The sequence below is a fragment of the Cnephaeus nilssonii genome, assembly GCF_951640355.1.
Source record: "Cnephaeus nilssonii genome assembly, chromosome: 21".
Lineage (NCBI taxonomy): Eukaryota > Metazoa > Chordata > Mammalia > Chiroptera > Vespertilionidae > Cnephaeus > Cnephaeus nilssonii.
The window spans coordinates 14945987-14972019 of NC_137092.1; the positions used below are offsets into that span (position 1 = coordinate 14945987).

A 26033-nucleotide genomic window follows, 5' to 3' on the forward strand; every position below is an offset into this window, starting at 1 on the left:
ACCAAACAACAATAAAATCAAAGTCACAACTCGGATGCCTCATGGGCTGGTGGCAAAGGCAACAGCTGTGTAACGTGGGAAGAAGGTGGCCAAGGGAGACAGAGCAATGTCACGCTTTCTGTTTTATGGGTTAATGAAAACATGACAGGAGGGCTTCGCAAAGGAACTGAGAAAAAAATTGAGATCCGCCCTAACTGGTTTGGCTCAGTGGATAGAGCGTTGGCATGCGGACTGAAGGGTCCGGGTTCGATTCCGGTCAAGGGCATGTACTGTGGTTGCGGGCACATCCCAGTAAGGAGTATGCAAGAGGCAGCTGAATCGATGTTTCTCTCTCATCGGTGTTTCTAACTATCCCTCTCCTTTCCTCTCTGTAAAAAGTCAATAAAATATATTTTTAAAAAAATTGAGATCCGGTCTGGTTATGTTCAATCATGGTTTGTTTACACATTTCATTAACAATGATTACAAATGGAATTTTTGACCCTCTCTGCTATAGCAGTTTCCATAGGATTTTTTTTTTTAATGAAGGATGTGTCTCTCAAAACTAATTAAGCAAAACCATGGTTTTCTTGGAATGATGTTTATTTAAAGTTACATTTCATAGTAAACCATGTTCAGGAGGACATGTAGCCTATACATGTTATAAAATGTTTCTGATTTGCCCTAACCGGTTTGGCTCTGTGGATAGAGCGCCGGCCTGCGGACTGAAAGGTCCCAGGTTCGATTCCGGTCAAGGGCATGTGCCTTGGTTGCAGGCACGTCCCCCAGTAGGGGGTGTGCAGGAGGCAGCGGATCGATGTTTCTAACTCTCTACCCCTCGCCCTTCCTCTCTGTAAAAAATCAATAAAATATATTTTTAAAAAATGTTTCTGATTTAATATACATAACTAAAGTTCTACCAGATAGGCTCCTGTTTTACATGCGATCTTCAAATATTTTTGAAAGTTGAAACTATGTATTAGTTCATATTTAAAATGGCAAAGCCCCCTGACACATAACTGAATGGCTCAGAACTTGGCAAAATGAGATGGCTGTCTCAATGATCTGTTGCTAGCGTATTCATTAAAATACAATTTAAGATTCTAAACGACATGGTCCAGCCACAGTCCAGGGGCCTGGTGAGGAGCGTTGCATTAGGCTGTAACCACCCTTTCCACAGGAAAAGACCGGTTTCAAGATGGCAACCGCTGTGTCATCATTTTTCATGCTACGAACTGTATCAGAAATCCTTTAGAAAACACCCTAAACAGTTTTCCCACTGCAGTTCGCTCTCTTTCCATTAGATGGCAGTAACACACCATGGCTTGCTTTCTACAGGATCCGAAATTAAGGAGGCTAAGTTAAGGTGCACGGCAGGACGAGTTTTCTCTAAATCCAAGTGAACGGGGCTGTAAAATCGGAGAGGAGAAAAAAAGAAGAGTGATTCTAAAGAGATCAGAAGGCCAAAACAGGGCTGGTTATGGGAAATAAGAGAGACAAGGGATGAGTGAAAGACACCTATGAGAGAGGCATCACCTAAATTCTGCTCCATATTAAAAGGATGCGGAGAAGGGAAATGACATCTAGACATCTCCGTCCCCTCTCTCTCCAGGCAGAAGGAGAAGCGAGGCGTTAACCTGTGACTGGACAAAGGGCATCTTAATAGAATAGAAAGGTGACCCTCATTTAAAAGGCAACGGGATAGGATTCTTTTGCCACCTGTGCCAAAAACATCTGGCTGGAGACCATCTGCCCACCTCCCCATTCTGTGGCAGAGGCCAATAAACGAGTAACAACTCAGCAAAGTCGGGAGACTTTAAACAGCAAAAAAATAAAGACTTGATTTTTAAAATATAAACGCTTCTTAAGAAACCACTTTGGATAACTTCACAGGACGTATCTGTCCCCAGTAGAGAGTAGGATGTCAATATGTACCATTCTGTACACGTGCCAACTTTTCTTTGTTATTTTATTCCTACTCATTGGAATACACACAACTCCCAAGGTTGAAATCCAACCTGATGGAACTGGTAGCAACATAAAAAGAAAAGTCCTCGGCCCTAGCCGGTTTGGCTCAGTGGATAGAGCGTCGGCCTGCGGACTCAAGGGTCCCGGTTCGATTCTGGTCGGGGGCATGTACCTTGGTTGCGGGCACATACCCAGTGGGGAGTGTGCGGGAGGCGGCTGGTCGATGTTTCTCTCTCATCGATGTTTCTAACTCTCCCTCTCCCTTGCTCTCTGTAAAATAAATCAATAAAATATATTTTAAAAAGAAAAGTCCTCTTACCCTCTGATCTTCATAGGCCTGAAACAATCCAATTAAATAAACACTGTGAACCTGGAGCGGAGACCTTTTCTAAAAGGAGGTGTGATAAAGGAGAAAGGACACAGATGCAGGAAGCTCTACGGATGCAAAATGCAAGCCACGTGAGCACAAACTTGTTTGAAGACATGATTCTCTCCAGAAAAAAACACCACCACACCAAGACATGATTCTCTCCAGAAAGAATCTCTCTGGGGGACAGAATTAGCTCACAAGAATGAAGACGACAGGAAAACACCTGTACCAAGACCACAGGACACCAAGCCCAGGCATTCAGAGCTCAGAGAGGAAGCTGGCGGAGCGCTTGGGATTCGCTGGTCCCCGAGGCTTAGCGAGGAAGCCATTAGGGACACCCCGCTGGGCCTAATTGTTTTTAGAATGAACGGTACTTCGTGCCGCTGCTCAGCTGTGAATTCCCTGGCTTTGTCAACTTGTGTCACAACCTGAAGAAAACAGTAGCTTAACCCACCCCCCTGCTACTAATTTATTATATTTCTTCTTATTATAACCTCCTGGACACCTGTGAAGGAACTGGTCTACAAATAAACTCCACATCTCCACTTTTAATTATATAGAGAAAATAGTATGAAAATGAGTAGAGTCACAGAAAATGAGTATAGAAAAAGCCACAATACTGAGCATTTGCTAGAAGCTCAAGCAACACTTAATATATCAGGTCTGCTTTCAAAGTATTATTTCATTATACTATATTCACCACAGTTGCTGGGTATGGGCCAAAAATCATTTAGGACACCAAGAAAATTTTGCAAAGGTTTTAGTATTTATTAAAATTAGGATAACTGCTGTATTTGCTTTGTAGAATAAGTTTAAGTAAAAAATAAGGTTTCGTTTCCAGAATATTGAACTAAAAATAAGTTTAACATAATGAATTATTTATATATGCAAGACAATAAATATTTGCTGAATGGAATTGGAACTATGGATGCTAAAAATGGAAAAACAACAACACCACTTTTACTAAAGGTAGAGTACATGAACCAATACACATTTAAAAAATTCTATCGGTACTTAAAAAACAGAACAATCTTTATTAATAAAATCATTGGGATCCAGTGAGAAAAATTTTCTCTCAGATTTTTAAAAACCAAAGATCACACAATCCTTGGGCTACAATCTTAACTGAATAAGGAAACAAATGTTTACTAACCTCTAAATCATCATTGTGAAATGATGACTAATAACTAGGAAGGTAGGCTTTCCCAAAAATTAATGAAATCAATATTTGTTTTTATATTTCAAAGAAACAACTGAAGTTAACTTTTCATTGGTGACAGTCAACACATTTGCAACGGGACCAGTTTTGAGAACCCAATCACAAACCCCAGAACACAGAGACATCTGCTCAGTTGTAATGAAAATCACTGTAGTCACCTTCCCATAGTTATGTTATGCCATTGCCACGTTTTGTTTTCACAGTAAGTAAATTGGTGATAAAAGTTCACAATAAATCATAAAGGTAACAATACTATGAGTGTTAATTTAAACAGTCCAGAGAAAATCCCAGGCTTTTAAAATATTTTCATACAGAGTGAACTGGTCTGTTGTGTACAGCATGAGAGAGACTTGGCAGGCTTCAGAAACCCAGTTCATACAATCAGGTCCTAGAGTTATACATATTTTTAAAATTTACAAACACAAAGCAAATCTAATTTTAGGGACAAAAATGAATAGTTTCATAACAACCACAACGCATAAAGACGAAACCAAAGGTACCAGAAGTTCTGTATAATTATCCAATAAGAAAACAGTTATTGAGCCTTGTAACTTTTCAGGTTTTTTAAAAATCGGAAATTAAACCTTTGTTGTATATTTCGTTCTAAAATTCAGAATAATAATGCCAATCCTTAATTATATTGGTGATCCTTTTAAAAATTTTCATTTTTTAAGTCATTTAAAAATTTTCAATTATAGTTGACATACAATATTATGTTAGTTTCAGGTGTACACCCCAGTGACTAGACATTATATAATTTCCCAATAAATCTCGTACCCATCTGACATCATACATAGTTATTAGAATATTATTGATTATATTCCCTATGCTGTACTTTACATCCCTATGATCATTATGTAACTGCCAACTTGTATTTCTTAAACCTTTCACCTTTCTCACCCATTCTCCTCAAACCCCTCCCATTTGGCAACCATCAAAATGTTCTCTTTAGCCGGAACCGGTTTGGCTCAGTGGATAGAGCGTCGGTCTGCAGACTGAGAGGTCCCAGGTTCGATTCCGGTCAAGGGCATGTACATTGGTTTCAGGCACATCCCCAGTAGGGGGTGTGCAAGAGGCAGCTCATCGATGTTTCTAGCTCTCTATCCCTCTCCCTTCCTCTCAGTAAAAAATCAGTAAAATATATTTTTAAAAAAATGTTCTCTTTATCTAGGAGTCTGTTTCTAGTCTGCTGGTTCATTTTGATTTTTAGATTCAATTATTGACAAGATTTGTATTTATTGCCATTTTATTGCTCATATTTTTAATCTTTTTTTCATCTTGAAGATCCTTTAACATTTCATGTAATATTAGTTTGGTGGTGATGAACTCCTTTGGCTTTTTCTTGTCTGGGAAGCCAAGACAAGATTCTAAATGATAGCTTTGCTGGGTAGGGTAATCTTAGTTGTCAGTCCTTGCTTTTCATCACTATTTCTTGCCACTCCCTCTGGCCTGCAAAGTTTACTTGAAAAATCAGCTGATTGTCTTATGGAAGCTCCCTTGTAGTTAACCGCTTTTTCCTTGCTTTTAAGAGTCTTTGTCTTTAACCTTTTGCATTTTAATTATGATGTGTTTGGTGTGGGTCTCTTTAGATTCACCTTGCTTGGGACTCTCTGCACTTCCCGGATTTGTATTCCTATTTTCTTCACCAAGTTAGGCAAGCTTTGTCATTATTTTCTCAAATAGGTTTTCAATTTCTTGCTCTCTCTCTTCTCCCTTTAGCACCCCCAATGCAAATGTTGATACACTTCAAGTTGTCCCAGAGGCTCTTTACACTAGCCTCGTTATTTTGGATTCTTTTTTCGTTGCTATTCTTTTTTTGCTCCCTTATAGTCCAAAATAAGGCTGATTTGATTCTTGGCTTCACCTACTCTACTCTTGATTCCCTGTAAAGTAGTCATCATTTCCGCTAGCGTATCCTTCATTTGTGACTGGTTCTATTTTATGGTTTTTATGTCCTTTTTCATGCTGTTGCAGATCTCACTGAGTTCATTGAGCACCCTTATAACTAGTGTTTTGAACTCTGCATCGAGCAGATTGCTTGTCTCCATTTTTAGTGTTTTTCTGGAATTTTTTTGTTTTCATTTGGGACGTTTTTTGGTCTCATTTCGGCAGCCTCCTTGTGTTTGTTTCTATGTATTAGATGGAGCTGCTACGTCTCCTGGGCTTGGGAGAGTAGCCTTGTGTAGTAGGTGTCCTGTAGGGTCCAGTGGTGCCCTCCTCCCCCACTGTGGACTGTGTACACCTTCCTGTTGCAATTGAGCCTTGATTGCTGTTGGTCCAGCAAGGGGAGGAACTTATCCTCAGGCCAATCAGCTGCAAGAACTGGCTGCAACCACGGTGGAGGATCAGATGTAGGGGCTTACACCGCAGAGCAGGACTGACTTCAGCAGGGCTCTGGTGCCCACTGAGTCCATGCCTTGAGTGTGTTGCTTATGGGGGTGGTTGGGTGGTGCTTCGACCTGGTGTGAAGCTGTCCACCCGGTGCGACAGCTCTGGAGCCTTCCAGGAGGCACAGGCCAAGGTCAGCTGCCACCTGTGTTCTGCCTGGGGCCTCCTGGCATGTATGAGCTACAGATTGACCTGCAGAGGACTGTTACTTGTGCTGGGCTTGGAGGGCCCGGGTGAGGCCAAGCTATGAACCAAGGCCAACTGCCACTAATGCTTGGCCTGGGGATACTTTGTGAGATGTAAGTAAATGCTGCTTATTTGAGAGATTTTAGGGAAATCTGAAGCATGAGCCCAGACAGGCCCTTTGTATAGAAAAGCCACTGGAAACAGCTTGGGTGGGTCTGAAAGTTGGGTGAGGCGGGTCTCAGGGAATCACCAGGGTGGGCCAAACAGTGATAACAAGGTTGATGGAGATTCAGATATGGCACCGCCTGCTGGCTCTGTACGGGGGAAGACTCTGCAAAGACACAATGGTCTCTGCCAACACTTAAAGCCACCCCTCCAGACCTCACCCTGATGTCAGACAGTTCAGTTCCTCCCCGTGTGTCCCTGGTGCCTTTTGAGCTGCTGCCCTAATGTGGGAGCTCAGAGGGAGTCGTCCGGGTAAGTCCATGCACAGGCCCTTTAGCAGGAACTGCCTGGAACTTCAGAAGCCCTCCATTTCACTCAGTTGCAATCCCAGCTGGGTTTTACAACCAGAAGTTTTGGGGACGCCCCTTCCTGGCACTGGAACCTTGGGCTAGGGGACCTGGTGCGGGGCAAGACCTCTCACTCCACAGTGGGGACCTCCACGGTCAAGATATCCCTCCCAATTTTTATCCACATGTGGGTGTGAGACCAGCTCACCCAGTGTCTCTGCTTCTCCTACCAGTCTCGATGTGGCATCTTCTATATATTCTTAGTTGTAAAACTTCCGTTCAGCTGGATTTCAGGCAGTTCTGAGTGATGGTTGTTCTGTAGTTTAGTTGTAATTTTGATGTGGTTGTGGGAGGGTGCAGGTACCGCACTTACCTATGATGCCACCTTGACCAGAAGCCTGTACTGATTTTTAAACTGTCCTTCCTGCTTATGCGTATGTTACGGATTTGTTGAAATGACGAAAAAGTTCAGAGGTCAAGAAAGCACAAACTTTCTTAGAAGGCTGACCAACAAAACAATCCTTTGCCAGACCCTAAAGTTGTGAAATTTCACAGACTCCAAAGCTGAACTAGGACACTTGAGAAAGACAGCTTTCTCTAAGGTCCACTATTCACTTATTCTTTCTGTTCAGACTTTTGTCCAAAAGGGGTCTGGTAGTATTTGCTCTTCTGTTCCACCTGATCCTTTTTATGTAAAAGCTAAGTGCGTTTTTGTTGGTTTGTTTGGAGACCAGGTAATCCAGGTAAAAATGAGCACAATTTCTGGAGAACTTTAATATGCCTGGACTCCTGACTTACCTTTGCTTAGGGTCATACCCAAACAGAACACCCTACACCAGGGAGTGGAGGCACCTGGCAAGTTATGATTTCTTATTGTAGGACTACTTAGCAGGGAGGAAAGGGACAGGTCAGTGACCAAGTGTCATGAAATGGATTCAAGCCCAAAGACGTTTTGATTCTCAACGAAGACCCCCACTTCCTACCAATTATTATGGCGCAGTCCAGCCTTGTCCCCTGAGGTGCTGGGTGGGTGCTGATGCCCTCTTAGGTGCGAGAGGCCCGGCCAGGGCGTTTGGTGGCTGAACCTTAGTGCAGCTTGTTGTGCACGGGGTAGAGTAAGGTCATGTGTTCTGCCCCCTTGAAAGGCAACTTCTCGTTGGAGTAATAGTGTACCACTTCAGGGATGCTGTCAAAGACTGCACTTGTCTGGTTCAGTGTGTACTTGTTGTCTTTGGTCTGAGCCACGATGATGTGGACACACCCTTGACTCGTCCTGGAACGAAACAAATCAAGGAGGAGACGTGAATGAGTGAGCAAGGGGACCCCTCCTCACTGAAAATAAAACCCCAGTCAGATTCACAGGTGGACAGGTTCTCATCCATTCCCGGAATTGTTATAAACCAACACAGCCCTCAATAAATGTGTGTCCTTGAGTTGTTCATCCTTAGTACACACAAGTCATCAGGTACCAGACAAAAACAAACGAACAAACAAACAAACAAACAAACAAGTCTAGTCCTGCCTGGTCCTCAAATTGCCAAACTAGTGTGCTTAAGCCCAAGTATGAGACCACTAAGGTGAAGTTTATTTTTTTATTTTTTAAAAAAATATATTTTATTGATTTTTTACCGAGAGGAAGAGAGAGGGATAGAGAGTTAGAAACATCGATCAGCTGCCTCTTGCACACCCCCTACTGGGGATGTGCCCGCAACCAAGGTACATGCCCTTGACCGGAATCGAACCTGGGACCCTTCAGTCCGCAGGCCGACGCTCTATCCACTGAGCCAAACCGGTTTCGGCTAAGGTGAAGTTTAAACTCGTATTCTTCATCATGGCTAAAAGGACATGTATAAGGTTTCCTCCTTCTTTCCTCCCCAAAGAATACATTAACAACAACAACAATAATAATAAAACTTCCTCCCCCCCGCCCCCCCCGCCCCCCCCTGCATCTCAATCTGGAAAGACTGCTCCTTGGCTGTATGCAATGACAGCTGGCACTGGAGGCTCAAAGATCTAATCCGTGAGCACCAGTTTCAGGAACACAGCAAAGCTATTCCTGGTATTGTATATCTGGTGGCCTATCCCGTTTTCTGAGCCATATTGCTCAAACACCCTCCCGCCCCAACCTCTTTTCCCCTCCAGTCTGATTGTTTCAGCTGCAGGGGCTCAGCTTCCTCAGGAAGGAAATGCTGTTAGGGTGCTTGACAATGATCCTACAATATAGCACCACTGAACTCGCGGAGCAATGAGAATTTCCATGATTCAAGCTCCACCAGGCCTACCAGGCAGAAATGAATGCTCTGTGTATAGTCAGACAGGGGAGGAACAGCGAGTCAGCGTTTCCTTCTCCACCAGAAGGAGCTGGTATCGGAACGGCACTTGGCATTGGAACAATCAAGGGATCTGATTTATTAAAATCCCCAAACACTAGGGAACGAATGAAAAATGACTGAATTATCCTGTCAGACATTATTCTTTTTATCAGGAGTTATTTCTCTGGTGAGAGGACCTACTTTAGATTGGGTAATGTAAGGTACAAATTGACTAATGTACAGTGACAATGACACTGGACCGACCCCCGTTATCCTAAGAGATATTGAGGCGTTCACCCCACACCCCTTTTGCATTCTAATTAGAGCATTTCATATTCCCTTGTCCAAGCAAATGCATTTTACTATGTGGCAATACCTGCCCCCTGTGGACTACCTTGAAATGATATCTTTTTTTTGTCTGGTCATCTACCCATGATAGGAAAGACTGTCAACTTGGCCCCACCCCCCCACCCAAATGGGAGAGCCCATGAGGCCGGCACACTTACTTTAGTGCAATGGAGTACCTACTGGTCCCTGACTCACTATTCCGAACCAGGTAACCAGCTTCTTTGCAGGGTTGGAGTCGACTCTCAGCCTCAGCACGGGTGATGGCACCATGATACCAACTGAAAAACGGGGTGCAGGGGAGACATCAGGAACGTCAAAACAGAAATCCAGGCAGGGCCTCATTCCACAAAGTGTTATGTGAAATGCACGTCTCGGAGCGCCCCAGCCTGAACCAGATCCCGCCTCACGTTTAGAACAGACGAGCTGCAGCTCTGGGTAATCCTGGGTCACAAAACCCACCAATCACCCGAGAGGTTAGCTCCCAGGGCAGTGTCGTCACTCCGTCGCGGGAATGAAATTGAAAACCAGGCTCTCGGGGGCATTCCACTTTCCGTTCTGCACGAGGGCCCTGGGCTTTGGAAGTGGGTTTTCCTTCATACGCCCCACCCAGCCAGGGACTCATGAGCCCTCATAACCACGTAAAATGGGCCCGCGTGCTCCCGCCACCCCCAGGCTACGAGTGAGCGCCCGGCAGCTGCTTGTGCCGTGGCCGTGCGGGAGACTCACGGCTGCTTGTCCAGCGGCAGGGCCGGGTCCACGCGCTCCCCCTCGCTGTGGTCAGACAGGGCCGGCTTCAGGATCTTCTGGGTCCAGCTCTTCTGCCGGTGGTGCTGCCGCACGGGCTCCTCCTTGGTGGAAGGTCTCTCGGAGCCTTCGAACTGAACTGGAAGGAAGGCTCCGTTTACCATCAGAGGCCCCGGAGGCGGGCCGCCCGGAACGTTCAGAGCACAAACCCTCCTTCTCTGCCTCCCCTTCACGCGAGCTCACGCATTCTGCGAACACCCTGGGGTGGCTGCGCGCCCGCCGCCGGTGGTGTCTGATCACACCGGAGCACCCACAGACAGCTCCTTCCTCTGTGAGATACTCCTCGGTGTGGGGCAGTTTTAGAATATGAAAGGAAACCGCTTTAACAGATTTCAGCACGCAACTTTAGAAAAAAAAGCTTAAGTGGTAGTATGTGTAGATGAAAAGACTGCACATAGTTACAGGTGACGATTCCTTGTCAGAGTCTGTATCGCTCTATGAAATCAAGGGAACAGCTTTTACCACGAAATAACAAAACAAAAAGAAAAATCAATGGCGAAACAGGAAGTCACCACTGAAGGGCGCCTTACAGATGCCACGGCATGGAGCCTGGAGAGAGGATAATGAGAGAAAATGAGCAGCGCTTAGCACAAGAGCAGGTGCCCAATAGAGATTTGTGAAAAACAAGACGGAAGGAAAATTCAAACGGACTTGAAGGTTCGCTAGCAAATATATTACCTTCTGTGTTCAGCCTTTCCATGAACGACACTTTCTTTTTAATTCGCACACCAGGATATTTTTCCCATTGATTTTTGGGGGAGCGTGGAAAGGAGGAGGGAAGGAGGGGTGGGGGGGGGGAGAGACACACACATCGAATGGTTGCCTCCTGCACAGGCCCTAACCGGGGCGGGGGATCGAACCTGCAACCCAAGTATGAGCCCTTGACAGGAATTGAACCTGAAACTCTTCGGTGCCCAGGCTGACACTCTAACCACTGAGCCACGCTGGCCAGGGCCATGAACTACGCTTTTCATCGCAAACTTGGCTTGGCTGTTGGAGGGAAAAGACAGCCCTAACTTTACAAATCAAAGGCAAAAGAAATTATGTGGCCAGCCAAGTGGAAAAACTATGTCCCAAGAGAAGCAGGAGGGCGAATTACCTTTAATAACTACTGACAACCTATCACCTTCCTTGTAAGTTATTTTAAAAATTCATATTTGAAGAACTGACTCCTCTGGGAGGAATTCTGACAAGAAGAGAGAATGAAACAGCTGGCTTCCCCCAGCTTTCCCACCACCTCTACCTGTAACGCATCTGACCTGGCACCGTCAGTTTGTGAACAGGGATTCTAACAGGTCTGAGGAGCAGCACCAAGGAGGAGTTACAAAAGCTGCTCCCAACGAGGAAGCCTCCGTGGTGACCAGATAAGGTTTTCCAAGAGTCACTTAAGGCTTTTCCAGGAGTTGTGCCCTGGACGAGAAAGGAAAATAAAATGCCCAGAAGGATAAAAGGGAACTGCAATAGGAAGGGCTCTTCTTCGGTCCTGGTCTTCCCACCAGGCCCAGTTCTTGTTTCCTCTACCAAACTCCTCGGAAAAGGAGACTTGTAGTTGAGGAAGTAAAAAACATGGCATTTGCCCAGTGGGCGCAGCTTTCCCAGCAGGGCAGCAAAGAGTGCAGGGACATGGCCCCTCACCTGACAGCGCCCTCACCTGACAGTGCCCCCGCCTGACAGCGCCCGCACCTGACAGCACCCCCGCCTGACAGCGCCCGCACCTGACAGCGCCCCCGTCTGACAGCGCCCCCGCCTGACAGCGCCCCCGTCTGACAGCGCCCCCACCAGACAGCGCCCCCGCCTGACAGCGCCCAGGCCAGACAGCGCCCCCGCCTGACAGTGCCCCCTCACCTGACAGCGCTCCCGCCAGACAGCGCCCCCATCTGACAGCGCCCCGCCTGACAGCGCCCTAACCTGACAGCACCCTCGCCTGACAGCGCCCTAACCTGACAGCGCCCTCGCCTGACAGCGCTCCCGCCAGACAGCGCCCCCATCTGACAGCGCCCCGCCTGACAGCGCCCTAACCTGACAGCGCCCCCTCACCTGACAGCGCTCCCGCCAGACAGCGCCCCCATCTGACAGCGGCCCCGCCTGACAGCGCCCTCGCCTGACAGCGGCCCCGCCTGACAGCACCCTCGCCTGACAGCGCCCCCGCCTGACAGCGCCCCCGCCTGACAGCGCCCTAACCTGACAGCGCCCCCGCCTGACAGCGCCCTAACCTGACAGCGCCCCCGCCTGACAGCGCCCCCTCACCTGACAGCGCTCCCGCCAGACAGCGCCCTCATCTGACAGCGGCCCCGCCTGACAGCGGCCCGGCCTGACAGCGCCCTCGCCTGACAGCGCCCCCGCCTGACAGCGCCCCCGCCTGACAGCGCCCTAACCTGACAGCGCCCTCGCCTGACAGCGCCCCCATCTGACAGCGCCCGCACCTGACAGCGCCCCCACCTGACAGCGCCCTAACCTGACAGCGCCCTCACCTGACAGCGCCCCCGCCTGACAGCGCCCTCACCTGACAGCGCCCCCGCCTGACAGCCCCCCCGCCTGACAGCGGCCCCGCCTGACAGCACCCTAACCTGACAGCGCCCCCATCTGACAGCGCCCCCGCCTGACAGCGCCCTCACCTGACAGCGCCCTCACCTGACAGCGCCCTAACCTGACAGCGCCCCCATCTGACAGCGCCCCCATCTGACAGCGCCCTCACCTGACAGCGCCCGCACGATCTGCTCCTTCTTCCACTCCCAAGGCTGCTCGTACTCAGCCGCGGGCCTCTCGTCGTCCTGGGGCAGCCGGCCGTGGGCATCGGGGGGCCGCGCCTTCCGCTCGGGGCCCCCGTCGGCCGGCTCGTAGGGCGTGTCGTACAGCTGCGGCGGCTTCCCCAGCAGGTCCTTGGAACTCCGCCTCCGGGCCAGCGCCTCCGGCTTCGCGCCCGGCTCCCCCGGCTCACAGGGGCTGTCGAGCAGCTGAAGGGCCTTCACCAGGGGATCTTTGGATCCTCGGCGTCTGATTTCTGAAAAACACGCAGCGCACGGAGCACCTTGAGAGAAGCGTGCCATGGAGCCCGGTAACGAACCGAGCCGCCTCGTCCCCTCCGGCTGTCTGTGTGGCAGACGGGGCAGAGGCCACCGCATTGCTCCTACGGGCTGCAGGAAGGAGCCTACAACCGCCCTCCCGGAGCCCGACCCAGATCATGGGACCAAGTCCCAAGAGGAGGGATCACTCTGAAGACAGCTGTGCGCCTGGGGGCCACCTGCACTTTGGGAGAACAGAAGTGGCCTTGTTCCACGGCTCCTGATCCCGTGTTGGCTCTGAGTGTAATTTACCTGCAGAGTTTTTACTTGTCAGGAGATCAAAGCATTTTTAATAAAAATCAACGGAGCGTTTACTATATTCACAGCACTGGGCATTAGACATAGGTGGTTTCAATAGAACGGGGGAAGCCAGACCCATCCACAAATGACACGTAACAGGCTAACAATTGCAGGATAAATAAAAGTAAAAGAGGTGTCATGAGGAAAGACAAAAACAACGATAAAACAGCTAACACGTATCGACCGTGTACTATGCGTTAAGCACTGTTCCAAACACATGGTAGCGTGTGAGATGGGTACTGTTAGCGCCCGGTGTCACAGGAGGGAAAACCGAAGCACCGAGGGCTTAAGGAAATTGCCCAAACCGCTAAGTGGCAGAGCCTGGATTCCAAAACAGGAAGTTGGGCTCCAGAAGCCACACTCTTCACCACGACACTTGGACGGACTCCAAGTAGAAGAGAAATGGAAGATGAGTTGACTTTGATAGAGAAGGTCATTTCCAGCGGAGGAAGCTGCATGAGTGAAGATATGGAGGTGGGAACCATAAAGGGCTTGTTCCCAGAAAGGGGAGCTGAGAGATAAGTTCAAAGGACAGAGGCCAGGAGAGGGGAGAGGGAGTGGGAGGAGAAGCCAGAAGAGTAAGCGGGCCCGGGCACCTGAGTGTAGAAAGACAAGGATGCAATGAAAAATGATGACACGGTTTTGTTTTGTTAAAAAAACACACACACAAAAAAACAAGTAATAGAAGCAGCAGCCCTGTAGGTTGCTTGGTGTAAAAAACAAACAAACAAAAAACCCCCACAAAAAAACAACAAAAAAACCCCCAAGTAATAACAGTTACATTTCTGTTTTGTTGGGAGATAACGCCAACACCGTGTACAGGATGGAATAAGCCAGAACGGTATGGTCTGGACTTGGACAAAGAAGACTGGGAAGGAGGAGTGATCAGGTAAGAAATGGATGCAAAAAACCTGATGCAAATCCATCAGCCGCCAGCTAACCAGCCAGCCACCGTGGGAAGAATCAGCAGTACCTGTGAGTGACCAGGGTAGAGCCCACAGGCCTTGGCAGGCAGAGTTAACCAGAGCCGGGGATGTAGGCCAATAGCAGCCGCATGTGGTTCTTCTAAATGCCCATCAAGGAGGCTCTCCATCTGTCCACTTGGTCGTGGTCAAGGAGGACCGTTCTAAACACAAACATCTCATCTTATCACTCAACACCCCAGTAGCTCTCACCTGTCTACTTATAAGGTACAAACTGCTCAGCGTGGCATGGGAGGCCTTCTGTGACCAGATCGCTGTCTCCCTCCCCAGTTTCTTCTCTCAACACCACCCTGCCCCATCTCTCTGCAACCCGATTCTTTGTTCCAACCCAATGGAACTTGTGAAATTCCATGAGCACTACATGCCTTACGCCCACTCGTGTCCAGGGTGATCTTCCACCCTTTAAAATCTAACCTAGCATCTCCCCCTCCAAGTCCCCACCTCTCCCAGGTGCCATCACTTGGCCAATCCACTCTCACCTTGCACTTCTCCCACTGTATGGATTGATTTGTTTTTGTGTCTCTATTTCCAATTCGGTGGCGACAGCCAGGGCAGGGACCACCACCGTCTTGTTGATTTTTTGTAGGACACACAGTTGTGCTAAATAATAATTGGATGGGCCCTAACCGGTTTGGCTCAGTGGGTAGAGCGTCGGCCTGCAGACTCAAGGGTCCCAGGTTCGATTCCGGTCAAGGGCATGCACCTTGGTTGCGGGCACATCCCCAGTAGGAAGTGTGCAGGAGGCAGCTGGTCGATGTTTCTCTCTCATCGATGTTTCTAACTCTCTATCCTTCTCCCTTCCTCTCTGTAAAAACTCAATAAAATATTTTAAAAAATAATAATAATAAAATAAATTAGAAAGGACAAAACTTATTAATAGGGCGAGGACAGAATTCTGCTGGATAGGGGTCCCTGACTGCAGTTCACTGGAGTCACCTGGGAGTTTGAACACCCACTGAGGCCTGGGTCCTGTCAGCAGAGGTCCTGATGGAATCCGTCTGGGGTCTGACCTGGGAGTTAGAGTTGCAAAAGCCTCCCCCTCCCCCCCAGGTGATTCTAACGGGAGGCTAAGCCTAGGAAGCACTTCCACCCGCACCTCCTGGGTCCCCTGGTCCCTCTCGTTTTCCTGCTTGCGAAGAGGAGAGTTCTCCAGTATCTAAAGCCTCCCCCCACTCAGAACAGGAGCGCTCGATCTGGCCCCACCCCCAGGCCAGGAAAGGTGCCTGGGGTTGCCTGAGGTCTCCTGCATCTCCAGTCCAAGCCTCTTGACTTTTAATCCAACAGCTTTTTTTTTCTTCAGGGCTTATTCTAAATGGAGGTACGGAAAATAAGAAACAAAAACACACTCTGCTCTTGGTTCAATTAAGATAAGGCTGAAGTTCTTTTTTTTAAAAAAAGAGAAAACACAAAGGAATTCATAGGATGGATTTAGAATTTTTAAGTCTCTGATGTGAACCTAAGTTTGCCCTCAGTTTAGTCTGGCACGAGCTGGGGTAACCTTTCCCAAGGTTCGGGCCTCGGTCCTGTCCCAGTTGAGATAAATGGGAAAAGAGTTGATTCCAACCTTAAGACAGACGTCATACGCCTAAGAAAATGTCAATACATTTGTGTGAAAGCGACGCAGTGATTAGGCCCCTGAGTGGTTATGATACACGTTTGAGTTTTCACTTTTGAGATGAGGTCCTTGCACGTCTATTTCAGGCCGTTGGTGCGCACGGAGTTCTGGGGAAAACACACAACCGAGCATGTTCCTTCCCCGAGATGGTCCTGGGATTGGGCAAAATCTGCAAAGTAGTATCATCTTTTTTTTTTTTTTTAAATATATTTTTACTAATTTCAGAGAGGAAGGGAGAGGGGGAGAGAGAGAGAGAGAAACATCAATGATAAGAGAAAGTCATGGATTGGCTGCCTCCTGCACGCCCCGCACTGGGGATGGGGCCCGCAACCTGGGCATGTGCCCTGACCGGGAATCGAACCTGGGACCCTTGAGTCCGCAGGCTGACGCTCTATCCACTGAGCCACACCAGCCAGGGCTGTATCATCTTTTTAAACAATGTTTCATTAGGGGGGGAAAAAGGAGCTTGAGCACAGGGCCCCTCCGCCCCCTCCAGGGGAGTAACCTTCCAGTCCCTTCCAACACCTGGCTGCCCCCCCCCCCGGCCAGCGGCGCCATAGAAACAGAAACAATCGCGGGGCTGCAAGCCGACCCTTCCGGCAGGGAGAATAGCCCCTGACGTGCAGAGCTGGCTCCGAGAGGAAACGAGCCTGAGAAGGAGGAAATGGCGAGAGGAAGCTACGCCCTGGCTTTGCCGATAGAGGCCATTTACATGGCAGACAACAGAATGCGGCCCCCGGGCTGCAGATAAACACCCATCTGCAGCTGGAACCCGGGCCTGACCTGCCACCGGCCAACAAGGTGGCCTGGACAGACTGCGGCTGCCATCTTCCCTTCCCAGCTCCGGCTGCACATAATTAGGCCACTTGTATTTAGAAGCAGAGCAGGAGACCAAGACTTCCTTCTACTAAATTAACTGTCGTCGGGACGTGTCATTCCTCCAATTGTCCAGGATTCTCTTTGAAAACGGAATCCTCTGGCGTGTCTAAAGGATGGCTGTGTTCGCTGTGCATGCATGCACGAGCCTGCTATCCCCAGTATCTCAGTGAAGCCTCATCCTGGAGTTAGAGAAGTGTTAGCCCATTCTCACAGGTGGATAAACCGAGGCTGTGCAGCCGTCAGTGGGGGAGCCATTTAGCACTGACTCCAGAGCTTTCTCCATCATTCCTCACTTGAAGCCCCAACGATCTCATGTAAAACGTGAGTTACAATTTCTATAATGCCCCTTTGCCCCGAATTCATTTCATAATTTAGCCTGTGCCAGCCTACGCTTAGAGCCTCCTAAAGCTCTTATTTCCTCACAGAATCAGAAAAAAGGGTTCCCTCCCGCACGAAATCGAACCTGCCACCAGACGACACTCCAACCGACGGAGCCACACTTTCACATTTTCTGAACAAAAGCAGATATAATTCAGAAGCCCTGACATTTAAGTTTAACAAGGCAAGTATAGACAAATTATATAAATAAAAAGTAGTCTTCTATGTATACATTTTTAATTATGGTTAAATTTTTAAATGGAGACCTGAACAATGACATTCTCCTTTAGATTTCAGTATTTAAAAAAACATATTTTATTGATTATTATTTTTTTTTACAGAGAGGAAGGGAGAGGGATAGAGAGCCAGAAACACCGATGAGAGAGAAACATCAACCACCTGCCTCCTGCACACCCCCTACTGGGGATGTGCCCGCAACCAAGGTACCTGCCCTTGACCGGAATGGAACCCGGGACCCTTCAGTCTGCAGGCCGACGCTCTATTCACTGAGCCAAACCGGTTAGGGCTAGATTTCACTATTTAAACAAACCAACAAAACCATTTGGAGGCAAAAGTATAATTTTTAAACAAAGCCATTTGGAGGTAAAAATACACATTTTAAACCACCTGCTACTGGAGCTCTGTAACTAAAACCAATGGTTGCTAAATGACCCGGTGTCTCCACTTTGACGCTGCACAATTTGGACAAGTTATTGAATCTTTCTGGACCTTGGTTTCCTCAACTGTAACACAGGGACTTCTAACACCCGCTTCTTAGGGTTGTAGGATTTAGTGTGGCAATTTAGCAAGCTTGGCACCTAGCAAGCACTCAACTTGTGTGATACCAGCTGCGGAAGGAAATTTTTTTTAAATCCTCACTTGAGGATATTTTTTCCCATTGATTTTTTTTTTTTTTTTAAAAGAGAGTGGAGGGGAGTGAGGAGGAGGGTAGAGAGAGAAAGAAACATCCATGCGAGAGAGACACATCGATTGGTTGCCTCCCACCTGTGCGCCAATCGGGGCAGGATCGAGCCTGCTACCGAAGTACATACCCTTGACCAGGAATAGAACCCGCGACCCTTAGGTTCACGGCTGACGCTCTAACCATTGTGCAACCGGCCAGGGCTATGGAAGGACTTTTGATATTGAATGATGGCTGTCTTAGGGAGCTTCTAAAGACCCTTTGGGCCTGGCTGGTTTGGCTCAGTGGATAGAGCGGCAGCCTGCGGACTGAAGGGTCCCAGGTTCAATTCCGGTCAAGGGCATGTACCTAGGTTGTGGGCACATCCTCAGTGGGGTGTGTGCAGGAGGCAGCTGATGGATGTTTCTAACTCTCTATCCCTCTCCCTCCCGCTCTGTAAAAAAAAATCAATAAAATATATTTTAAAAAAAGACCCTTTTAATGTTTAAGTGGCTAAATTTGGTGGCTAAAACCCATAATGCTAAACTATATGGAGTATTTCTACTAATTATTTAGCTGCAATGATTCTGCAAATTTAGCAGAACAACAAAGAAGTTTGTACTATTATTGCCTTGTATTCGTAGTCATATCTTTTTATGAACAATCCTCTGAATAAATCTAAGCAAGAATTTATTCATAGATTGATACAGTGTTAGCCTTTAAAAGTTAAGAGCAAAGTCTTGGCAGGGATCCAGGGAGCCCGGGTCCCAGGGATTTGGCCACAGGAAAAGTACTAAATGCCTCTTAATTTGTTTCTTCCTCTGTTCCCTGAGGCAGATGATGATTGTGATTCTCCGCCTCCTGGCACTTACCACACTTTTCAGTGACATATTTTCCTCTGCATCAGTGTTAGGTCTGTTAGCCCCGTGGGCTGGGAGGTCCGTAAGGACAAGGGTCATGTGGGTCTTGCTCCCTGTAAGCCCAGACCCCAGCACGGGGCCTGGTACACAGTAAAGAAATATTGGTTGGCTGTTATAACATCAGGACAGTGTTCTCTACACCCAAGATACTGTTAAAATCAGACATGTTGTTCCCACTTCACAGTCATGAAAAGGGCGGGACAGAGGTTGGGCGCTCCACCGTTAAACCATTCATTAGTATTGTCTCCTTCTGCTCCCGAAATGCGGAAACAAACTAAAAAGAAACCCCTAACGTTCCCCAAGAAATACGGGACATTTCTGAACTTGGGCTTGACAACAAATCACACAAGGAACAAACTGAACAAAAAAGGTAAAAGGTTGTTTTTTTTTTTAAAAAAAAAAAACACACACCAGGCAGCAAATCTTTTATTCCCAGCTTCCGATAAACTCACTTCCTGTTATTCTGCCCAGCTGTGTAACCTACGGGTAGAATAAGAGGTATACTCGCCACATGGACTGAGAAAGTGCTTTTGGATATATATTTTAAATGAAGAAACTTTAAAATTCACCAATATGTATTTTTTAAAAAGCACAGAAAAGATTGAATAATTTTTAAATTAATTTAAATTTTTAATAGATTTGCATTTAGTCTCCAACTGAATATATCAATTTCCCATTCCTAAATGAATTCATTCACATAAACGACTTAACACATGAGCCTGGAATTAACAAGTGCTCACATGTTAAATGCGAGCTGTCATTATTATTACATTTATTCATGTTGGACAACTTTGACTTTTCACTATAACCCTCTCTGTGAGTCTGAATGGAAAGATGCCTTACTGATGAATCAAGTTTAAAGTGCCTTTGCATGCTTCATTTCATATTTCTTGGGGCAACTTGTTATAGGAAGCAGACGACCCCATCTGGAGTGGGAAGACCTGAGTTCTAATTTCTGCTCTGTCTCTTACAAAGTCTTGGGAGCTTAGGCAAGCCAGAATCTCCTTGATCCTGTAACAAGGGGATGGCCTGGAGTTTTGTGGGGATTCTATGGAGAACGAAAGATATATTCATCTCTAAAAAGCACAACACTTCCCCTATGATCAGTGTGGCTCAACAAATAAACAGTGGGGCCAGTATGGACAAACTACGTAGTCCAGTTCAAGAGAAAGGAGTAAAACCCAAAAGACAAAGGAAGGCGAATAAAAAGGAAACACTTTTTTTTTTTTTAGACTCACTTTTTCCTCAATTTTATGTGAAAGTAAATCTTTTCCCCTATTTCTTTCAAGCCTCCGATATTTTTCAAAACTCTGACTAACTTCGCTTTCACTTCCTTTCATTCACAGATCTCATGAGAGGTCACCGTCCAGTGACCTTCAGGGTCACAGCCTGGCCGGGGTACACCCTCCCCAGCCCGGGCCTTATCTCTGCAGGCAGAGCGCAGGAAGCAGCCGTGCCTTCCCGTGGCTGGCCGTCCGTTCGCACTGGGGAGCGGGAGCCTGTCTTGACCCTTCCAGGGTGCTGCGTGCGTGCGTGACCCTCTGCTCAACTCCTCGCAGACTTTGCTTGTGGGGCCCGAGCTGGACAGCTTTTCAGTCCGCTTTTAAACAGGAGAGAGTCTCCCGTGTGACCACGTATTCAGGCACGAAACGCACGGCACTCAAGCAGGCTCCTTGGAGTCCGCACTCGGAAACGTCATTTCTCATTACGGGTTAAAGCATGTTGAAGGGCAATTGGGCGAGTAAATAACTTACTCCAAAATGCACAAATGAAACGAAGTAATTAGTAAGTATATCACTTTAAAGTACTGTTTACACCAATTTAAGAGATTTATGAATAGAAGGGGAAAGTTTGATACCGAAAGTGACGGGGGCATTGCTTAGCTCCTAAGTTTGAATTGCCCCAACTTGAGAAGTGACAAGGTTGTCCACTGGGTTTTAGGAGGTTTGCCTTGAACGGCGTGGCTCGTGCCAGTGACTAGGAATCATTCCTTAGTTATTAAACATTTTGCTCCAAATGTTGTAGAGCTTGTTGAGAAACCAATCTTCTCTAATACAGAGGACCCCGTCATTTTGTATCTTTAAAAAAAATTTTTTTTTAATTATTGATTTTTTACAGAGAGGGAGAGGGATAGAGAGCTAGAAACATCGATGAGAGAGAAACATCGATCAGCTGCCTCCTGCACACCCCCCACTGGGGACGTGCCCGCAACCAAGGCACATGCCCTTGACCGGAATCGAACCTGGGACCTTTCAGTCCGCAGGCCGACGCTCTATCCACTGAGCCAAACCGGTTTTGGCCATTTTGTATCTTTTGACGACTTAAAACCCTTTAAGTATGCATTAGTCTCTTGGTGCAGATTTATGACTCCCATGATAGATGTTCGATTTTGAAAGTGGGCAATCTTAACACTGGAGATGACATTCTGAGCAGATCTGCAAACTCACTATGAACTCATTTTATACAGAATTAGAAAAACTTTAAAGACCCCTGTACATTCTAAAACTGAAGGATACAAACCATACAGGAAGTTAACTAGGTATCTAACCTTCGTGTTTGTTTGTTTGTTTGTTTTTTGTTGTTGTTAAACCTCATCTGAGGGTATGTTTTTCCATTGCTTTTTCTGAGAGAGTGGAAGGGAGGGAGAGAGGGATGGGGTGGGGGGAGAGAGAGAAGCATGGCTGTGAGAGAGCCACATCGACTGGTTGCCTCCTGCAGGCAGCCCCATCCGGGGGCAGGAGCAAAGCCACAGTCCCGGTATGTGCCTTGACCGGGAATCGAACCCTTTGGCACATGCACCGACACTGACAACTGAGCCACACCGGCCAGGACTTGACTTTAGTTCTGAGTCTAATTTCTGGTCCTTCCACTCAGCATGCCCTGGTTAAACTGCTGCATTCCTCTTCCCTAAACATAGAGTGGTTACTACACTGCACACTCCAAGCGAGTGTGAGAGGTCTGCCCCCGCGGGGCAGCCCCTGGTTACGAACCTGTTATCATCTGCTGTGCGTCATAGGGCTCCATGTAGCCGTCGTTCTCGCCTACTCTCTCTGCATCCCGCTGACCTTTTGTCCGCTTGGCATCATACGGGTCAGCGTAGTCTTCTAAAATGATGACCTGCAGGAGAACCAGAGAGGAGAGTTGCTAAGGGTTATCATATGCCAGAGAGGCAGTGGCAGCAAAATGGCTACTGACAATCTGCTGATCTGAAAAGACATCAAAATCTCTAGTTCTTGCCCTGGCCAGTTTGGCTCAGTGGATAGAGCGTCAGCCTGCGGACTGAAGGGTCCCTGGTTCGATTCCGGTCAAGGGCATGTACCTTGGTTGCGGGCACATCCCCAGTAGGGGGTGTGCAGGAGGAGGCAGCTGATTGGTGTGTCTCTCTCATTGATGTTTCTAACTCTCTATCCCTCTCCCTTCCTCTCTGTAAAAAATCAGTAAGATATATTAAAAAAATATATATATATATATATATCTAGTTCTGGATAGCTTTTGCACTTGACCATGTTATTCACTGAGCTGCACAAACATTTTATTTTTCTGTAGGATAATTGGTTGTCACCTCCTTTTCTTTCCCTAAGCAATAGAGCATTTGCTGGGTTCAAGGGTGGCCGGGGTGGGTGGTGGGGAGTGGGGTCTATAGCTTTAGAGCATAAAAAAAATGCTGGTCTACCACCTTCCCCATGACTTGGTCTTTTTAATGCCAGCAAATCATGGTAAGTCAGTCAACCGCCCAGGCACTGCCGAATGTCCCCTAGCACTGGCTAGGGAATCAAAGTAAGACCAAGACCTGCTTCTTGTCTTTCAAGGAATTTGTAACAGCTCTAAAGGGGCCAGGCTTCAGAAGAAGAAATAGGTCAGAACTAAACACCACTGTGGGAGTTCTAGGTTCCATAATGCATAGGCAGACTTGTTCTCAGAGGCTACAATCAGATAGAGTTTTGATCAGTGTTTGTGTCAGAAAGCACCTATTCTTCTAAAAATACAAAGGGGCCTGCAAAGGTGGTGTGTGTGTGTGTGTGTGTGTGTGTGTGCGCGCGTGCGCCATAGTTCTGTCCTGCAGCAGCTGTGTGACAACGTGGGAGGTCAAGGGAGAAGCCCCTTCCCTGGGAAGAAGCCTGCTCCACCATCTTTGATTCCGTTCTCCAAAGAGCTCACGGGGCAGGACCACCGGAGCTGGCCGGGAGAACGGAGATACCCAGGGAGAAGGGAGAAGGGAGGCCACCTGCACAAGAGCCCTCCACTTGGGAGGACACGGCCTACGAAACGCAGACACCTAGAAGCGGTGCCCACGCAAATACCCAGGCACCCACTGCTGGGGACTCTGACGAACCACTCCCTCCCTGACTCTATTCTTCTGACTGCCCACCGAGTGAACTACGTTCCCCAAGCTCAGCAAGGAACAGCAAGTGTGATGGGCAGGCCTGGGCTGCAAGGTGCCTACGACCTAGTCCAGTGGTCGGCAAACTCATTAGTCCACAGAGCCCAATATCAACAGTACAACGATTGAAATTTCTCTTGAGAGCCAAATTTTTTAAACTTAAACTTCTTCTAACGCCACTTCTTCAAAATAGACTCGCCCAGGCCGTGGTATTTTGTGGAAGAGCCACACTCAAGGGGCCAAAGAGCTGCATGAGGCTCGCGAGCCGCAGTTTGCCGACCACTGATCTAGTCAGTCAGGTAGACCACTCCCATTCGGACCAGCTGGGGCCTGGGCAGCCCCCAGTGCCTGGCACAAGGTAGGCAAGCTGCAGATATTTGTGGGAAGAGTGAATGGAGGGAGGGATGGAAGGACCCAAGGCAGACATGCGTGGTCTGTCCCTCCGGCCCCTGACTCCATTCAGGTGGGCCGCATGTTTGAAGCCGGGGCCAGAGAAAATTTACGTTCCCACGGCAGAAAGCGATCATCCCGGTTGGCGTCCGAAAGCCCAGTGCGACCTCGTCTCCCTCCCCTTTCCACACAGAAGCGTGAATTTAAACCAGACACGCACCCAACTCATCTCTGTAAAAACCAAGCGAGTCTCTCTGCGTGCTCACAGCGCGGAGAAAAGCTCTGGGGTGCCGGAAGCCGTTCTCCCCATCTGTCATTTCCTTGGGAGTGTTTCTTTGTTCTATCCTCTGCCCCCCTGCAGAGCCCCGTGCCCCTTACCCTCTTTGGCTGCTGCACGGCCAGTGGCCATGGGCTGAATGAAAGGGCTGTAACCTTGGGGAGCTGGTAAGCTTGGAGAAACCCCTTCCGAGTTGGGGCTTCCAAACTGGGGGTGGGCTGGCCAACCCCTCTCTGGAGCTTTGAAAACCATACAAGTTTGAAGGTCACCATTCCTTATGCTCAAGAAGAATTAAAGTTACACACAGTCTAGCTTTGCAACCCTCCCTGGATTTCAAAATTAAAATAAACCACCACCGATAAGGGGGCCAAACGAAACAAAGCAGGAACGTCTCCTTCAATGATTACTCATCTGCACGGCTAGCAAAATTCAATGCACGGTACATTTCCGCAGATTTCCCCATCCCTGGCATGAGGATTTTCCAAGATGAAAAAACTGAAGGTTTTGCATGGTCACCTAGAAGTCACCAATGTTAGAGGGGGTGAAACACATCCTTCCCTTCTCTGAAGCATCAGGAACTCTTATCTAGGGGTTCGCCATCCTCTCCCACGGTTTCGCCTCAGCAGGGGACAGGCGGTCGAGGGGAGACTGGGTTCCTACCGTGTCTTGCTGCTTCATAATCTTGCCCTTGTCCAGTTCAGGGCCCAGGGAGGACGGGGAAGAGGACGCGGAGGAAGAGCTGCTGCTGCTGCTGCTGCTGCTGCTGGTGCTGCTGCTGCTGCCGGGGTAGCTGCTCTTGCCGTTCTTCTCCTGCGTGTCCACCTTGATGAGCCTGTTGATGTAGGTGCTGCAGCCCGAGCTCTTGGCCGCGCCCCGGTGCGGCTCCTCGTCGGCCGTCCGGGAGTTCTTGCGGCTCTTGCCCGCGGCGGCCTGGATCAGCCCCTGCAGGCTATCGCGGGAGAGCCGGCTGTCCTTGGGGGGAGCGAGGCCGGCCCTGCCGCCCCCCAGCTCGGCCGCCGAGTTCTTGCGGCCCTTGCCCGCGGCGGGAACCGCGCCGCCGCCCGCCTCGGAGTTCTTGCGGGGTTTGCCGCCGCCGCCGCCGCCGCCGGGCTTGGCCCGCTCCGACACGGTCTTCAGGTTCAGGGGGAACTCCTTGAACCACTTGGCCGCCATGAGGGGGGCCCGGCCGGCGCGGCTCAGGAGCGTCGTGGCCGCGGAGCAGGTGAGCGAGGAGGCCCAGCGCAGACACGGGGAGGCTCCAGGGGCCGGGGGCCACTGCATTCCCCGGGGCGGAGGCGCTGGAGCCGCGGCGAGGCCCTGCGACGGCTGCTCCGCGCGTCCCCGGCCCGCGTTCGCCCACGCCCGGCAGGGTGGGGCCCCCCTCCGGCCCGGGGCGCCGAGCGGGCGGGCGCGGGCCGCCGCTCCGGACACGGCCGGCGACAGGCACGACGCGCGGGGCTCCGCCCGGGCTCGTCTTCAGCGCCGGCTCGGCCGGGGGACTCCGCGGCTCTCCGGAGGCGGCGGGCGCCGGGGGCTTCCCCCGCGTTTTCCTCCGGAGTGGGAGAGGTCCGGCCCGCGGAAGCCCGGACGGCCCTGCCCACACTCCCGGGGACGAGAGGGCACCGAGCGGGGGTGGCGGGAGTGTCCCGGCGCCGCGACAGACGACGGACCGACGGTGGGCCGCCTACCCCCTCCGCGCCCCACCCCTCCGCGGTGGCGCCACCCAGCCCCGCCACCTCCCGCCCAGATCCGGGGGCGGTGGGGTCGAGGCTTCTGCAGAGGCGGGTCCGGGGGTGCACGCTCGGGAGGAAGTGGCAGCCGCTGCACGTGCAGGCCGGCCGCGCCTCGGAGCGTAGAGCGC

At 49.2% G+C, this 26033-nt stretch overlaps 2 protein-coding genes across 3 annotated transcripts in view; one reads left to right on the forward strand and one right to left on the reverse strand.

Annotated features, from left to right (window-relative positions):
- Window positions 1–3076: 3076 nt before the first annotated feature.
- SHE (Src homology 2 domain containing E) lies at window positions 3077–25839 on the reverse strand. The gene is made up of 6 exons (XM_079760365.1): window positions 24833–25839; window positions 22115–22241; window positions 12782–13087; window positions 10009–10165; window positions 9441–9560; window positions 3077–7895 (listed from the first exon to the last, which is right to left on the reverse strand). The coding sequence occupies exons 1-6, from the start codon at window positions 25451–25453 to the stop codon at window positions 7709–7711; spliced, it is 1518 nt and encodes a 505-aa protein (XP_079616491.1). The 5' UTR covers window positions 25454–25839; the 3' UTR covers window positions 3077–7708.
- The window catches only part of TDRD10 (tudor domain containing 10), a 29255-nt gene continuing 28948 nt past the window's right edge, over window positions 25727–26033 (forward strand). Inside the window, exon 1 of one of the 2 annotated variants that reach the window (XM_079760368.1) lies at window positions 25727–25847. The gene's annotated coding sequence lies outside the window, so the exon portion shown is untranslated. The remainder of the gene's footprint in view (window positions 25848–26033) is intronic. The other variant, XM_079760366.1, reaches the window with a different exon arrangement.